General features: G+C 42.1%; 1 protein-coding gene across 1 annotated transcript in view; it reads left to right on the forward strand.

Annotated features, from left to right (window-relative positions):
* Positions 1–16,011, forward strand: part of nufip1 (nuclear FMR1 interacting protein 1) — a 31,650-nt gene that overhangs the window by 1,487 nt on the left and 14,152 nt on the right. The window contains exons 2-3 of the mRNA XM_033032879.1: positions 5,261–5,379; positions 7,650–7,757. Of these exons, the coding sequence (XP_032888770.1) occupies positions 5,261–5,379; positions 7,650–7,757 (227 nt within the window). The remainder of the gene's footprint in view (positions 1–5,260; positions 5,380–7,649; positions 7,758–16,011) is intronic.

Here is a 16,011-nt window from a genome sequence, read left to right on the forward strand (position 1 = left end):
CTGACTAAAGAAATTCTGCCTCATCTTCCTAAAGGTACGTCTTTTTATTCTGAGGCTATGACCTCTGGTCCTAGACTCTCTCACTAGTAGAAATATCCACTCTAGCCAGGCCTTTCACTATTCGGTAAGTTTCAATGTGGTCCCCCCTCATTCTTCAAAGCGAGTACAGGCCCAGTGCCTTCAAACGCTCATCATATGTAAACCCAATCATTCCTGGGATCATTCTTGTAAACAAACCTCCTCTGGCCCCTTTGCAGTGCCAGCACATTCTCCGATATGGGGCCCAAAATTACTCACAGTACCCCAACTGTGGTCTGACCAACGCCTTATAAAACCTCAGCATTACATCCCTGTTCTGAACACGGGCAAAGGGGCTTTTTGATAGGCAGATTGTTGGACAAAGGACAAAGGTGAAAAGACAGGTGTGAATCCAAAAGGATGCCGAGTTGCAAATTGAACCTCGAGGATAGAAAACATGCACATTGTGAAATTCATGGAAGGAATTCAGGTGGAGGAGGGGGAGGTGTTACTGGTGCAAGGTCAGTCAGGGTTCAGGGGAGGAGGGGGGAGAGAGAGAAATTATGAAACCTTTACTTTCTTTGTCAAGTAGTCACCTCTTGAATATCAGGCATTGAGAATATGTACAGGTGCAATAAAAACAACTCCAACAGCAGCATTACAGGTTGAAATGGGGGAGATGCCTCTAGAGATGAGAAGGATACAGCTTTCATTGAATTACTGGATTAACCTACAGGGCCACAGTCAAGAACACCCAACACACGTTACTGTCAAACCATGCTGGGAAAAGGAGAGAAGGGAAACAAAAAGCTTTGGATGGACAGTGACCCAGAGAGCATTACAAATCAGCATAGCACAATTAAATGTGGTTCCAACGGTTCCATTACCTTCAATTCCACCTTGGATACTTCCAGATGCAACAGTAGACTTTACAATATTAGAACAGAAAAACAAGGATAAACAACGTATGTATAATTCATTCATCATACAGGAATACATTGACAGATACTACAGCTTTGTCCAAATTTATACAGATGCATCAAAAGATTCAGTAGATAAAGTAGGAGTAGCATTTATTGTACCAGAATTTCACATCAAAGTAGGGAAGAGGATCAATAATGAGGTCTCGGTATACACAGGTGAAATGATTGCAATATTGTTAGCGGTACAGTGGGTCGAGGATACCAGGCCTTTAAGGACAGTTATTTGTTCAGATTCAAGTTTAGCAATAAAGAGTTTACAGCACAGCCATTCAGACAGTAGGCCAGACATTTTGATTGAAATACAACAAACACTATTCAGAATTCAAATGATGGGGCTTACAGTCATATTTTTATGGGTACCAGCACACATTGGCATTAGAGGAAACGAAATGGCAGATAAGGTAGCAAAAGAGGTAACAAAAAGAAGTAAGATTGATTTAAGTATTAACATAGGTAAAACTGAAATCAAAGACATTATTAAGCAAAGACTGAAGGAAAGATGGCAAAAGCAATGGGAGGAAGAGCGGAAAGGACGGTGGTTCTACAGAGTCCAGAGGAAAGTGTGAGAAATGAGATGTGCAGGAAAAAACAGAAAAGAGGAGACAGTAATTTCAAGAATCAGATTTGGACACACTGGTCTGAACAGTACACTTTTTATAATAGGCAAGCATAATACAGGCAGATGTGAATACTGTGGGCAAGAAGAGACAATAGAGCATGTCATTATACATTGTGAGAGGTATGAGGAAGAAAGAAGACAAATGAGTGAACGATTCAGAAAAGAAAAAGTACAATTTGATTTAATAGATATTTTACAAAATAATTCATATAAGTGCTATCAAATCCTATTGCTTTTTCTCAGGGTAACCAATTTGTTCGGAAAGATATAGGTTATTAGTATATAAGTTATAATGTTATTTGATCCACACTCCATACCAATTGGTGGCGGTAATGCACTAAAAAGTTGTTTGCCAACCGCCAAAAAAAACAAAAAAAACTACATAGAAGGCACCTCTTGAGTCTTAACCTATCCTAACTTTTCCAGCTGCTTTGTTACTGAACGTATCGTAATTTGCAAAATTATGCTTTGCATGCAGTGGAATGAAGCCACACTGCCTCTGGGGATATTCAATTCGAATGCACTTAGGATAGCTAGAAGATAGACACAAAGAGTTGGAGTAACTCAGCGGGGTAGCAGCATCTCTGGAGAGAATGTATGGGTGACGCTTCGGGTCGAGACCCTTCTTCAGACTGAAGTTTTGGGTCAAGAGCTAGATACAAATGTGGCATACCAGGGCTGCTTCAGTGTGGAGGACATACCGGGAAATTGATGAGGGTAAAGCAGTGGATGTTGTATATATGGACTTCAGTAAGGCCTTTGACAAGGTTCCTCACGGAAGGTTGGTTAAGAAGGTTCAATTGTTGGGTATTAATGGTGGAGTAGCAAGATGGATTCAACAGTGGCTGAATGGGAGATGCCAGAGAGTAATGGTGGATGGTTGTTTGTCAGGTTGGAAGCCAGTGACTAGTGGGGTGCCACAGGGATCTGTGTTGGGTCCACTGTTGTTTGTCATGTACATCAATGATCTGGATGATGGTGTGGTAAATTGGATTAGTAAGTATGCCGATGATACTAAGATAGGAGGGGTTGTGGATAATGAAATAGATTTTCAAAGTCTACAGAGAGATTTATGCCAGTTGGAAGAGTGGGCTGAAAGATGGCAGATGGAGTTTAATGCTGATAAGTGTGAGGTGCTACATCTTGGCAGGACAAATCAAAATAGGAAGTACATGGTAAATGGTAGGGAATTGAAGAATGCAGGTGAACAGAGGGATCTGGGAATAACTGTGCACAGTTCCCTGAAAGTGGAATCTCATGTAGACAGGGTGGTAAAGAAAGCTTTTGGTGTGCTGGCCTTTATAAATCAGAGCATTGAGTATAGAAGTTGGGATGTAATGTTAAAATTGTACAAGGCATTGGTGAGGCCAATTCTGGAGTATGGTGTACAATTTTGGTCGCCTAATTATAGGAAGGACGTCAACAAAATAGAGAGAGTACAGAGGAGATTTACTAGAATGTTGCCTGGGTTTCAGCAACTAAGTTACAGAGAAAGGTTGAACAAGTTAGGGCTTTATTCTTTGGAGCGCAGAAGGTTAAGGGGGGACTTGATAGAGGTCTTTAAAATGATGAGAGGGATAGACAGAGTTGACGTGGATAAGCTTTTCCCACTGAGAGTAAGGCAAGGCAAGGCAAGGCAACTTTATTTATATAGCACATTTCATACACGAGGCAGACTCAAAGTGCTTCACATAAAAACATGTCATACAATAAATGAAATAATAAAATGAAATAAAATAGAAGAACTAAAAGAAAAGAAAAGCAAAATTAAAAATGCATTATAAAAAGTGCAAAAGTTAAAAGTGCAATGTAGTTAAGATTTAGCTGAAAGCTAAAGTAAACATAAAAGTTTTCAGTCTTGTTTTAAAAGTGGTCAAAGTTGAGGCAAGTCTTAAATCTTCAGGAAGTTTATTCCAGCTATTTGTTGCATAGTAACTAAATCCTGCTTTCCCATGTTTTGTATTTACTCTGGGAATCACTAGCAGATTGGTTTCAGAAGATCTTAGCGGTCTAGAAGGCTTATATAGTGGAAGCATGTCAGTGATATACTTTGGCCCTAAACCATGTAGTGATTTATAGGTGAGCAGCAGGATTTTAAAATCAATTCTCTGACATACAGGGAGCCAATGTAAGGATTTAAGAATTGGTGTAATATGCTCAAATTTTTTGGTCTTTGTTAGAACTCTAGCAACAGCAGTTCTGAACAAGCTGTAGCTGCCTGACAGTTTTTTTTGGAAGACCTGCAAGGAGACCGTTACAATAATCTAGCCTACTATTAATAAAGGCATGTACAAGTTTTTCTAAGTCTTGAGCTGACATGAGTCCTCTTAATCTTGCTATGTTTTTGAGGTGATAGTAGGCCGATTTTGTTACTGATTTAATGTGACTGTCGAAATTTAAATCTGAATCCATAATGACCCCAAGATTTCTGGCTTTGTTTGAAGTTTTCAGGGACAGAGAGTGAAGGTGTTGGGTTACTTTAAGCCTTTCTTTTTTAGCACCAAAAACAATTATCTCCGTTTTGTCCTTATTTAGTTGGAGAAAATTTTGGCACATCCAGTCTTTGACTTGCTCAATGCACTGGCACAACAGATCTATGGGGCGATAGTCATTTGGTGATAGCGCTACATAGATTTGAGTGTCATCGGCATAGCAGTGGTGGTCAATATTATTATTTCGCATGATTTGCCCTAGTGGGAGCATGTAGATGTTGAATAAAGAGGGCCCTAAGATCGAACCTTGCGGTACTCCACACGTCACGTTGGTTGGTTCTGATACAAAGTCGCCAATGGAAACAAAATAGTTCCTATCTTGTAAATATGACCTGAACCAACTTAAGACTGTGCCTGAGAGCCCCACCCATTTTTCCAACCTGTCCAAAAGTATTGAGTGATCAACAGTGTCGAATGCAGCACTGAGGTCTAATAGCATTAATATTGAAACTTTGCCAGAGTCTGTGTTAAGACGGATGTCGTTTACAACTTTAATAAGAGCGGTCTCGGTGCTATGAAGAGTAGGGAAGATTCAAACAAGGGGACATGACTTGAGAATTAAGGGACAGAAGTTTAGGGGTAACATGAGGGGGAACTTCTTTACTCAGAGAGTGGTGGCTGTGTGGAATGAGCTTCAGCAGGTTCGTTTTTATCATTTAAAAATAAATTGGATAGTTATATGGACGGGAAAGGAATGGAGGGTTATGGTCTGAGCGCAGGTATATGGGACTAGGGGAGAATACGTGTTCGGCACGGACTAGAAGGGTCGAGATGGCCTGTTTCCGTGCTGTAATTGTTATATGGTTATTATATGGTTATACCCATTGTGAGATTTTTAAATGTACTTCACAATATGTATTGAATTGTATTTCCCAACAGCATGTTGTTCACTTTAGGTCTTTACGAACACAATTAATTCTATCTGCCAACTTCGTTAAATAATCAGTCGGGGATAGGATTTAGAGGGATATGGCCCAAATGCAGGCAGGTCGGATTGGTGTAAATGTGGCATGTTGGTCTGCGTGGGCAAGTTGGGCCGAAGGGCCTGTTTACACGCTTTATGACTCGCCCTTGAGTTTGGTGAAATGTTCATGTAGGCCCTAACCGTCGTTTCCCTTCTTCCCCATTTTGTTTTTAAATGAAACCAGGTAACCATGGCCAGTTTTGCCAGAAGTGGCCGAACCAGCAAGCATCAGCTCACTGGTCCCCAAACACCAATCAATATGACACCAGCACCAATCAATATGACACCAGACAACAACAGCAGGTATTGTCAAAGTCCCACATTTCATTTCTAGATGCTACTTCCTGCAGCATATTTAGTTTAGGTAGGCAGCTCATTTTTGTGGTAAGTGATTTCCTCATCCAATGTTGCAAAATATTACACCTGGTTTTGAATGAGAATTGATTAATACTACCTATCCTTCCTAACCAAGACATGATCTAGTGCTCCACTGTCTTTTAATCTGCTTTGCTGCAGACAAAATAATCACAACTTCTTTAGTCTGATTTCACAGGAAGTGTTTTCCTAAATTTCTCTGCACCCTCACCAGAAGCTTCCTATTCTTCCTCAATGTGGTGACCAGTTTTGTGCAGATTCCACATTTGTTGTGTATGCCAATACCTATGATTGCCAGGATTGTATATGTTTTACTTTCAGTGTGCCTTTTCACTTTCTTGGATTTGCACTCCTGCAGGAACAGATGCTCTCTTGAGACTTGTCCCATTTAGCCAGAATTGACTATCCTTTCTGCCAAAGTACTTTTGTATTAAATTTAATTTGCCATTTGCATGGCTATTCTGTTAGGCTACCTGTTATTTGTAGAATTTATTACTCTGAAGAAGGGTCTCGACCCGAAACGTCACCCATTCCTTCTCTCCAGAGATGCTGCCTGTCCCGCTGAGTTACTCCAGCATTTTGTGTCTACTCTCCTCCACAATATTCATGTTGTATTCAGACTTTGTGTCATCTACTAATTTGGAAAGATCACCCTGTGCTTTCAAACAATTACTATTTACAATGCAGTGGTCCTAGCGTAGAGACTTTGAGATCATCATCATCATCTATAATCCAGTCTGAAAAACAGCCAACTCTCTTTCATCACTACAAGTGGGCTTGAAATCTATTGGCCAAAATTCCTTGAATATTGTTTCTCAAAGTTTTCCTAAAATGGTATACAGGCGTGGGGGAAACTGTGAAGTAATTTGAGTAGATTTGGGCCAAAATGAATGAGTAAAACTGGCCAAATCGATTTTAGTGGAAGCAAATGTGTGGTCATTCACTTTTGACTTTAAATGCTAGCAAGTTATTTTTCAGATGGCAAATTAAAACACTCTCTAAGCCAAAAACGAACATGGATTTGCACAAGTAAATCATTAAAATATCATGGTTGTGCACAGAAAGTAATCAAAAGCTTGTGGAATATTGGCTCTCGTATTTAGGGGAATAGGACACAAACATTTCTCTGTGGCTCTGGGGCATTGTTCAGATTCCATCCAGAATGCCCCGAACAGTTCAGAGCCCCAGGCCTTAAGGTGCATATATTGGCCATGGGAGGAGTACTGTGTTTACAATTAAAGATACATTATAAGGAGAAACTATAGAAACTTGGGTTGTTTACCTTGGAAATTGGATTCTATGGTATTATGGGGAATTAAAGCTTGAGAAACATTTTCCATTGGTGGGAGCTTGGGCTGTATGGTATAGTGTGTGGCAAAAGTGAGAGCCCTTTGGAGAGTTTAAGAAGGAACTGCAGATGCTGGAAAATCGAAGGTAGACAGAAATGCTGGAGAAACTCAGCGGGTAAGGCAGCATCTATTGAGCGAAGGAAATAGGCGACGTCTATTTCCTTCGCTCCATAGATGCTGCCTCACCCGCTGACTTTCTCCAGCATTTTTGCCCTTTGGAGAGTGATTAGGAAATAACTTTGCCACACAGTAGACAGTGGACGTTTTGGATTTCTAGCCCCAAATAGTACTTGATACTGGGGTCAATTGTTAATTTTGATTCTGATAGCATTTTATTAGCCAAAGATATTTTGATCATGATCTGAATGACAGCTCAGACAAGAGGGGCTGAATGTTTTCGCGTTTTCCTTGGTGTTGGTCTGATTTATTGCTGAAGTGCTGGAAGAGGGATTGAACATTTTGACTCCCAACGCATCTAGATTCAGCCAACTGTTCCAAGCAAGCAGCTGTTTTCAATGTAACGGGAAGGTTTGCTGTGTTTTTGCAATTTGCTGGGAGACAAACTTGAACATTCAATAAATAAGAAAAGTAGAAAACAGTGTGATCATTACCCTATCACAGCAATGTTTTTACACCGTGCACAACATCACTTTGAAATCGCACTGAAAATTGCACTGAAAAAAACTGAATTCTGCTTGCTTATATTAATATATTAATTTTCTACCTGGGATTGGGGGGGAAGATGTGTGTGTGTCTGTGTGGGGGGGTGGAGAAACGAGCCTAGAAACTCTGGCTTGTCATCATCCCTCTTGCATGCTTAACTTGTTTTTCTGTTGTACTTTCCAATAGAAGAAAAAGAAAAAAAGGGACCCAATATTCACACACTTCTGTGATACTTGTGATAGAGGATTCAAAAACGTGGATAAGTACAACGAGCATGTGTCACAACATGTCCAAGTAAGCAAATATCAATTGTGTCAAATGTCTTTGTGTACCTGGTACAGATACCAGTGCATGACGGTTACTGAGCCGAGATAGGATGGTCTAAATTACAATGCAAGCACCTGCTCACATCAGAGGCTTTAAATGTTGAATGTTTTCACATTATTCAAAATTAATTCTAAATGTAGAGTGAGTGGTCTGGGCATTGGAAGACCTGAATGGAGGTCCAGACCAACTTACTGAAAACTATTATCTTTCTCATTGCTATAGGCAACTAATTTTGGGAACTCCAAAGATCTGAGTGAACAAAAGTGCAAATATTATTCTGCATTCTGTACCAATTGGTAAAGTGTTTCATGGGTAATTTGAGTGAGACATTATTGATGTTAACAGTTTAATATATCTTTCACGGTTGGTGAAATTTTACTAGCTGACAAAATTTATCACAGTATTTTGGGGGTATACTGCCTGTGGCCTTTCTACATCTGGATAATGCAAATTGGTCTGGTATGCGTTGGGCCAGTGCGATAGGTCCTCTACATCTGGTCCAGAGAAGTGTGGATGTGAGGAGAGGATATTGATTGGGGGCAGTAGTGGGGGAAAGAGAGACAGTGTCAGTAGTGGGGGATAGGCCAGCTGAGAGCTGTAATAAAAATGCATGCATGAATTGGGCTAATACAGAGAAACAAGACCAATCTAGTATTTGGCCTGATTACCAGTCCAATTCTTTGCCTAAGTAGGTTTCTGATTTCTATATTGACTTTAAACTTTTATGACATCAAGAAAGTTTATTTAGAGAGAATGCAGAACAGATTTACTGACTGGTTTGGAAAATAGAAGGCTAAAGAAGTTAAATGGGGGCATTAATTATCATGGTTTGGGTTTGCGACCAAAGGGTAAATAACAACGTGCAAGTTTTTGATTCGCAAAGGGCGCGAGAGAAGATCTTTGCTTGCACTGATAATTATTTATTTGCAGCCTGATGTGAAGGTGGAAGTTGGGTCTGGGAGTTCCTCTTTCCCCTGACTCAGTCTGGAGACGGGTCTCCACCTGAAATGTCACCTATTCCTTTTGTCCAGAAATGCTGCCCGACCCGCTGCATTTTGTGTCTATCCTTTAATCTCTCAGCCTGATATAGTGGAATCTCCCTGAATTAGCTTGACGCCATGACAGAAGCCGGTTACGGAAATGGCGCTGAAGATTACATATCACCTACTACGGCTTTTTCGCGCAGTGAACCATCTTGCTCCGCTCTAAGATCTTTGGTTCCCAATTCCATCCAGAGATGCATTGCTCTTAATGATTAAGCTGAACTTTGTATACTTTATATAATTATCCTTCAATCACTATGACTTGCCGAGTAAATCATATGATTATCATCAGGGGACTTGGCTGTTGTTTCAGCCATGAGTTCTTTTTAATATCTAGAGACTAAATAGACGCTGCTTGCCACAAAATGTAGATACACAGAACTGCATCTCTGGACAACATGGATAAGTGATATTTCAGGTCGGGACACTTCCTTACCTCCCAATTGCAACTGTGATTCGTGATACTTAAAACCGTATTAATTGTTTGGGGCGGGGGTGGGGGGAGGGAATAGAGATTAAAATTGATGTGAAATAATTAACTAAAGTGTTGCTTCAGTATTAAAGAAATTATCAGAAGTGGAAAGGCTGCAATGTGGAGCACTGGACATGAACATAACTTAATGGGGAAGGTAGAGATCTTCCAGTGGCCAGATATTTTTGCTGCATTTCATGGAACTGTCCTGTAGTGTCAATGTAATAGTTTTGGAAAGGGGACTTAATACAAAAACCTAGATTAGAGCTGCAGGGCAAAGGATGAAATGAGTTAAGATTGTTTGCATTCAACGTGTTCAATTGAGCATGAGTTTATTTTTAATTAAAATGCAATTTCAGCATTGGGACGGTGATATAGCTGATGCTTTTCAAGGTGAAGGTTCTTGATGCAAGACCTGACACATGGACACCTGTATATAAGAATGAGCTCCTGTAATATTAAATTCAAAAGCCTTTCATGTGTAAATGTGTTCATTCCTCTCTTTATTCTCCTTTTTACTCTTTGCTTCTTGCTCTCTCGTTCTCTCTCTGTCTGTTGATTGTTCTTTCTTCTATGTGTTTGATGCCATTCATTATAAATACTGTAGTGGTATGATTACCATTTCAAAAGATTTTTGTGCAATTTCTGCCTTGTGGACAAAATTTGATTTAAGAACATATTAAAATGGACCCCGTTTCTTCGTCTGGGATGGTCTACCTCTCTACCATGGCCTCGGACACCATCCTAGTGTGATGCAGGTGTGCCTTGTGGAATGTAATGTTAATGAGTTCCTGTCCTTGCTCATTCTTCCAGCTGCATAAAGAAAAAAATAGATTCTGTTTCTTAATTTTCACTTTCAATAATCGCAATCAGATGAAGGTGAAAGTGATATCTTTGCGACTTGAAGGCTGGTCATAATATGGTGTCTACCAATTGGTTCTGCAATGTAGTAAATGCTGGCTTGAAGCTGCTTTGGTTTATTGTGTTCTAGTCTGCCATGTGTCTTAAGAGGAATATGTTGTTGAACAGAGAACCTACAGCATAATAGAAGTTTACATTCACCTCAATTTAAAGTACAATTAAAGTATCTAGTTTTTGTTGCAACATTCATTCTGGGCCGAGATTCAAAAGCCAAACTGTACTAAGTTGTTCTGGGCATTGTAGTACTGAAAGGGTCCTGCGTGATTGGAGGTGCTATTGCTACACTAGCATATGGCGTGCACAGCCTGAAGTTGTAGGACAACTTGTTCTATTTGGCTAGCAAGATTATTCAGAGTTACATTGAATTAAACCCAGACACAACTGGAATTTCTCGGCATAGAATATAATGGCACCTTTTGGTATCACTTTTACATACTTCTGTATAAATGACACATGTCTCTGTATTTACCTTATATACTGTTCAAAGGGAATTTTAGATGCTACAGATTATGGGGTGGTTTGCTTTGCAATCATTACTTGATGAACAGAAGTTGCCTCAATTAAAATATTGGGAAGTTTGGAGCTAATTTTTATTTTCTATCTCTGCTGCAGGAAGCATTCTTAGGAACTGATTTATCCCATTTCCTGGCAACAGCTTGTAGGCTGAATTATAAATTATAGAAGCAGAATGAGGCCACTCGGACCATCGAGTCTACTCCCTCATTCAATCATGGCTGATCTATCTTTTTCCTTTCAACCTTATTCTTCTGCCATCTCCCTGTAAGCTTTGACACCTTTACTAATCAAGAACCTGTCAATCTCCATTTTAAAAATGCCCAATGACTTTGCTTCCACAGCTGTCTGTGTTAATGAATTCCACAGATCCTCTACCCTCTGACTAAAAAGATTCCTCTCCTCCCTTCTAAAGGTACGTCCTTTTATTCAGAGTGCCCTCTAGTCTTAGACTTTTCCACTAGTGGAAACATTCTCTCCACGTCCGCTCTATCCAGGTCTTTCACTATTTGCTGAATTTCAACGAGGTCCACCCCTCATCCTTCTAAACTCCAGTGGGTGCAGGCCCAAAGCCGTCAAACACTCATCATACATTGACCCAGTCCTCCCCAGGACCATTCTTGGATTCCACCTCTGGACCCTCTCCAACACCACCACATCCATCCTCAGATATGGTGCGTAAAACAGCTTACAATACTCTAAATGCAGTCTGACCAGCGCTTTATAAAGTCTCACCATAACATTCCTGCTTTTATATTTTAGTCCTCTTCAAATGAATACTAACATTGCATTTGCCTGCCTTACCGATTCAACCTGCAAATGAACCTTTTGCGAATCCTGCACCAGCACATCTAAATTCCTTTGGACCACTGATTTCTGAATCCTCTCCCCATTTAGAAAATAGTCTACCCTTTTATTCCTACAATCAAAGAGCATGACCGCACATTTTGTTACATTGTAATCCATCTGCCATTTCTTCACCTACTCTCCCAACCTGTCCAAGTCCTTCTGCAGACTCCCTGCTTCCTCTATACTGCCTGTCCCCCACCTATCCTTGTATCACCTGCAAACTTGGCCACAAAGCCATCAATTCAAATCAGTAATATACAATGTGAAGAGTTGTTGTTCGTCCTTCATAGTCGAAGAAGACCATGACTTCAGTGTTTTTGTTTGTGGGTCCATAGGTGACTGGTGAGACCGATCCGGGCCCGGAAGGCTCGCCTACATATGGGACACAGCTGGGTGGGCGCCGCAGTAGAAGCCGAAGTGGCCTGAGCCCCGCGCACGGCGCGTTTCCTCTAAGCTTCTGTGGTGCGCCCCTTCCCAGCTGCACGCGCTCCCGTGGTGATCCTGCTTCGCCCAGTTGGGCGGTATGGGTCCTGAAGTCATGCGCTTGACTTGGATTAAAGTGAGGGAGAGTTGCACAAATCATCAGCCTCACTCTCTCGTCCCGGTCTATCAGGATCCAGTGGCAAACCATAGTCAAGACGGCTGGCGATAGGTCAGAATGCAGTGGATGGCCACCAGTTTTCTACGTGAACATTGTGCCCTAATTGCGCTCCAAATAATCACGTCAGTGGAGGTTTGCATTTGGTGTTTTCCTTCATCCCTCCAGGCTGCTCTATGGAGGACGACTGTGTGTGACTTTGTTTAACGTGGGGAGACTGGTGCACAGGCAGCCACCCCTTGGTCCTTGACAGATCTGGGTCAGGATCCAGTGGCATGGAGTCCAAGACGACCGGAGACCCTTTCCTGCTGCAGCCTTCACCCACCTTCCCAGCCATTGCGACGCTCCATCGTCAGCCATCGTCCTCCGCCTGTTCCACCATTGAGGTCTTGGTTGGATTGCTCTTTGTCAGAGACCTCCTCCTCGACCTTACCGCCATGGGTAGCCCTACCAGGAGCATAGTTTCAGGCGGCATCGCTCTCATGATCTCAGGTCCTCACAAGCTTCTCCACCACAACATGGTGACAATCCACGGAGAATGTGAAGAGTAGTGGACCCAACACCAACCCCTGTGGAACACCACTAGTCACCGGCAACCAGAAAAGGCCACCTTTATTTGTACTATCCATGTTTGTATCTTCTCTCTGATATCATGGACTCTCATTTTGTTCAGTTGCCTCGCATGCACCATCAAATTAGATTTGGCTCATCAATTAGACTGCTTTGTTTAAGAAGGTGTTGAGCTGCTGAATACTATACACAACCATAGAAACATAGAAAATAGGTGCAGGAGTAGGCCATTCGGCCCTTCGAGCCTGCACCGCCATTCGATATGATCATGGCTGATCATCCAACTCGGTATCCCATCCCTGCCTTCTCTCCATACCCCCTGATCCCTTTAGCCACAAGTGCCACATCTAACTCCCTCTTAAATATAGCCAATGAACTGGCCTCAACTACCTTCTGTGGCAGAGAATTCCACAGATTCACCACTCTGTGTAAAAAATGATTTTCTCATCTCGGTCCTAAAAGACTTCCCTGAGATGAGAAAATATAGTATTTCACCGCGGCCTTGGCGTGTCTTGTAGATAGTCAGGAGGTTCTGGGAAATCATGAGTTGAACCATCTGAAGAATACCCAGATTCTGATTACCTCTTTTGGCCAGGAGGCTTAGGTAGCTTCTTCATTTGAATTGATAATTATTGATTGTACCCAAGATGTTGATGGGGGATTCTGCCCTGGTAATGACATTGAATGTGAAATGACAATAGTTGGGCACTCACTTGTTGGAGATCATCATCTTTTCATCGAGCGTTGAAAATATTACTTTATTACCACTTTCAAACCAAATTGTTTGCTGTTTGAGCTTTGCTACATGAAGGCACGGCGAGTGAATTAAACACTGATGATTGATACACAACCACTTTGTGATAAAATGTAGGTCATTAAGGAATCATGTGATGGTTGCAATTTTGGACTATTTTTCTGAGATGTGGCACAGTATTCACAACGTACTACTTTTGAGTAGCCTAGTACTTGAATCACCAAGACAAAAGGCTGCAGCCCAAGTGCTAGTAAGTGGGATTAGCATAGATGGATGCTTGGTGGGTGCATGGACGTGGTGGGTCGAAGACCCTCCTCTTGTGCTCTGATTCTAATTGTAAATCAATGGGCCAGGAAGGCATCGCCACTCTTTGAATTATGTCACTCTATCTATTTGTCCACCTAACATTTACTGTCTCATCTGAGTAACCAGCTCTGACTAAACAGGCGTTTCAGTGCTGGGAGATCATGCATTGTCTTTAAACTATGACTTTAGCACCTTGCCTTCGAACTTTGCTTATGTTGTCGCTGAGCCAAGGATGTAGCAGACCTTGTTCAGTTGAATAAAATGAAATTAATACCACACACATGTAATATTTATCGCAGGTCTCTTTTAATGTTTCAGCAGAGTGAAATCTTTGAACCTACTCTGACTGCTCCTTGCAACACTATGGACTGACCCCAGGCAATTCTTTCTTGATCGGAGCTTGTGTGGTATTTGTACTTCTGCTGAAATTAGCTATTGCAGTGCAGACATTAACAGATTTTGGTATATTTTCTGATATTTATTTACACTTTGGTTCAAATTTTGCTGTCAAAAGATGTCCCACCATGCTTAGAAAAAGGTTGCCCTATTGATTTAACAGCAGTGGAGGTTTCATTTCTCCCAACACTGTCTTCTAACAGCTGTGGTGTCCTCCAACATTGATATCATGGAGCAGGTTAAATGTTTCTCAAACAACATGCCAAGAATTAAAAGGTGCACATCTTAATTCCATTAACATTTCCTGGAATGTAAAATAGTTTTTGTCGGAATAAGAGAAGTGATGTAACATGATCAGATCTTTAAGTACTTCAAATGGCAGAGAAATTTAAATTTACAATCTTCGGGGAATGAGAATCCTGGAGCAATTAATATTTTAATTACTTGAGGCACTGCTGAGATGAGACAACATTCCTTTTGAAGGACAGGAAACCACAGAGAGAAACACGGGGTCTTTGCACACGGTTGCATTTGCAGAAGTTCCTATTCGATTTTTTCCATTTATTATACAAAATACCTGAAGCATCGATGTAATGCTTGTCAAATTCCAGGCCTACCTTTGTAATCTTAGTCTGACATTGACTGTATTTTGCATGCTTGCACACAGAGTATCATGTACACTAATTCATCTCTGTGACTGAACTACACGACAAAATGTTTTAAACAAAAATCAGACCTCACTCCCTGATTTATCCTTAACTTTTTTGTACTTTATTTTCAAATATTTTGACCTTTTTATTATTGTTCCTTTCTTAACTCTTAGCTATGCTTAATTCACTTTTTAATCCTTATTTTCAGTTTATTTCTTTATAATTTCTGGTGGGGTATTTTACTATTCCAAGTGAGCTGACCACTGTGAGTGAGCACTTTTTGTGCTCTACAAATGTGTCATAAAAGGCAGAGAATTTAAAAGTTACAGTCTTCAGGGAATGAAAATGTACCCATAAAATTACCTGAATCATTAGAGCACAGGTTATTTAGCCTCTGCGCCTATTAGATAGATAGATAGATAGATCCTTTATTGTCATTCAGACCTTACGGTCTGAACGAAATTATGTTGCCTGCAGTCATACACAGAATCAATAATAACAAAACATACAATAAACACAAATTAAACATCCACCACAGTGAGTTCACCAAGCACATCCTCACTGTGATGGAGGCAAAGTCTTAGTCTCCGTCTCTTCCCTCCTTGTTCGCCCTCTGCGCTGAGGCGATCGATCCAGGCCGAAGATGCCGCTCTCCAGTCCAGCGGACCTCCGTGGTGATGTCGCTGCAGCCGAAAGCCGGAACGCCGTCTCCGCTCCGAGACGGCCCGCCACAGTATCAGCTCCGGGCAGCCGCCCCAGCTCCAGGTCCCGCAGTCTCCGCTCCGGGTCCCGCAGCCTCCGCTCCAGGCCGCCGCCCCAGCTCCAGATACCGCAGTCTCCGCTCCGGGCCGCCGCCCCAACTCCAGGCCGCCGCCCCAGCTCCAGGTCCCGCAGTCTCCGCTCCGGGCCGCCGCTCCAGGTCCCGCAGTCTCTGCTCCGGGCCGCCGCCCCAGCTCCAGGTCCCGCAGTCTCCGCTCCGGGCCGCCGCTCCAGGTCCTGCAGTCTCTGCTCCAGGCCACTGCCCCAGCTCCAGGTCCCGCAGTCTCCGCTCCGCTCCAGGCCGCCGCCCCAACTCCAGGCCGCCGCCCCTGCTCCAGGTCCCGCAGTCTCCGCTCCGGGCCGCCGCCCGAGCTCCAGGCCGCCGCCCCA

This window comes from Amblyraja radiata, chromosome 14 (genome assembly GCF_010909765.2).
Source record: "Amblyraja radiata isolate CabotCenter1 chromosome 14, sAmbRad1.1.pri, whole genome shotgun sequence".
Classification (NCBI taxonomy): Eukaryota; Metazoa; Chordata; class Chondrichthyes; order Rajiformes; family Rajidae; genus Amblyraja; species Amblyraja radiata.